Genomic DNA, 1,526 nt, shown 5'->3' with positions numbered 1-1,526 from the left:
CAGATCCCACACAGATCCCACCAGATCCCACACAGATCCCACACAGATCCCACACAGATCCCACACGCCAAATCTGTCCCACAAGCATGTCTAATCCACAAAGTTTTATTGAGATATTCATAGACATGTCTGTGGGGCAAGCTTCATGCAGCAGAGACAGAGAGGAAATGCTGGGGTGGAAGGATGTTCTTTACAGCCTGACATCACCAAGTCTGAACCCCACTAGCCAGCAGGGACGAGAGCTCCCCCCACCCCCCACCCCCACCCCCCACCCCCCACAAAAGCCCCTCTGCAGAGCCTTCAAGATACTGGGAAGTGCCAAGCTACAAGGATGTATGGACAGATTCCTAACATCTCCAATTGCAGGGCTGCAGTCACAGCAGCAATGGCAATGAGGGGACATTGCATTCCATTTCCAGAAGAGGCTAATACACTTCAAAACAAACAAATACGGCATAGCCAAACCTACCAAAAGGAGAATACACTCAAACCAGCCAGGCAGCTTGTCTGTGAGGTTAAAATAGATTTCAGGGATGGTGTGGCTTCCCAGGGGCTCATGGACCACACCCCAATGACAATATAGCTCCTAATTATGTGTATAACGATGTAGAGAAGAATGTCACAACATACCTTGATTTTGAATGCTCTTTTGAATCCACTGGCAAAGAAGCCTCCAAATGGGCCAATCAGTGACGCAAATGTTGAAAGGGCAATGCTGTGTATCTGGAAGGGGTACAAGCTCACAGTCTCCTGAGGAGGAAGAAGCAGAGAGGACCTGTTCGTTAACAGTACACTCACCCGTGCCTTGGAACCCAGGGACTTCAGCAGACATGGGAAGTCAAGGCAGGCCACGTTTTTGTTGACTTCTCAAGCTTTGAAGACCACGGGAGAAAACCCATCATCATGGCAGTCTCATGCTGGGCCCACTCCCTGCCCCACACCCACTGCCTCCCTGTCACACTGGGTACAGCTGTGGAATTCTAGCTCAGCTGATGGAAGGCCTACACTTGAGCTCACGCAAATGTTTGTTGCTCTTCTGGCCATAGTTCTTTGCTCTTATGGGACTTATTTTAATTTTATATTTTATATCAATTTAATTTCAAATGATAAAAATAATAAAAAGTTGTCTTTCTCAGCATTTTCAACAAATGGTGCTGGCACAACTGGTGGTTATCATGTAGAAGAATGTGAATAGATCCATTCCTATCTCCTTGTACTAAGGTCAAATCTAAGTGGATCAAGGAACTCCACATAAAACCAGAGACACTGGGCTGGAGAGATGGCTCAGCAGTTAAGAGCACTGACTGTTCTTCCGAAGGTCCCGAGTTCAATTCCCAGCAACCACATGGCTCACAACCATCCATAATGAGATCTGGCGCCCTCTTCTGGAGTGTCTGAAGACAGCTACAGTGTACTTACATATAATAAATAAATATTAAAAAAAACCAAAAAACAAAAAAACAGACACACTGAAACTTATAGAGAAAGTGGGGGAAAGCCTCGAAGATATGGGCACAGGGGAAAAA

The 1,526-nt window shown here is 46.3% G+C and overlaps 1 protein-coding gene across 1 annotated transcript in view; it reads right to left on the bottom strand.

The window, feature by feature from the left end:
* Nucleotides 1-1,526, bottom strand: part of Cds1 (CDP-diacylglycerol synthase 1) — a 61,084-nt gene that overhangs the window by 7,901 nt on the left and 51,657 nt on the right. The window contains exon 11 of the mRNA XM_021163852.2: nt 631-750. Coding sequence (XP_021019511.1) covers nt 631-750 — 120 coding nt within the window. The remainder of the gene's footprint in view (nt 1-630; nt 751-1,526) is intronic.

This window comes from Mus caroli, chromosome 5, assembly GCF_900094665.2.
Source record: "Mus caroli chromosome 5, CAROLI_EIJ_v1.1, whole genome shotgun sequence".
Taxonomy (NCBI): Eukaryota; Metazoa; Chordata; class Mammalia; order Rodentia; family Muridae; genus Mus; species Mus caroli.
This window is presented reverse-complemented; position numbering and strand designations above follow the sequence as displayed.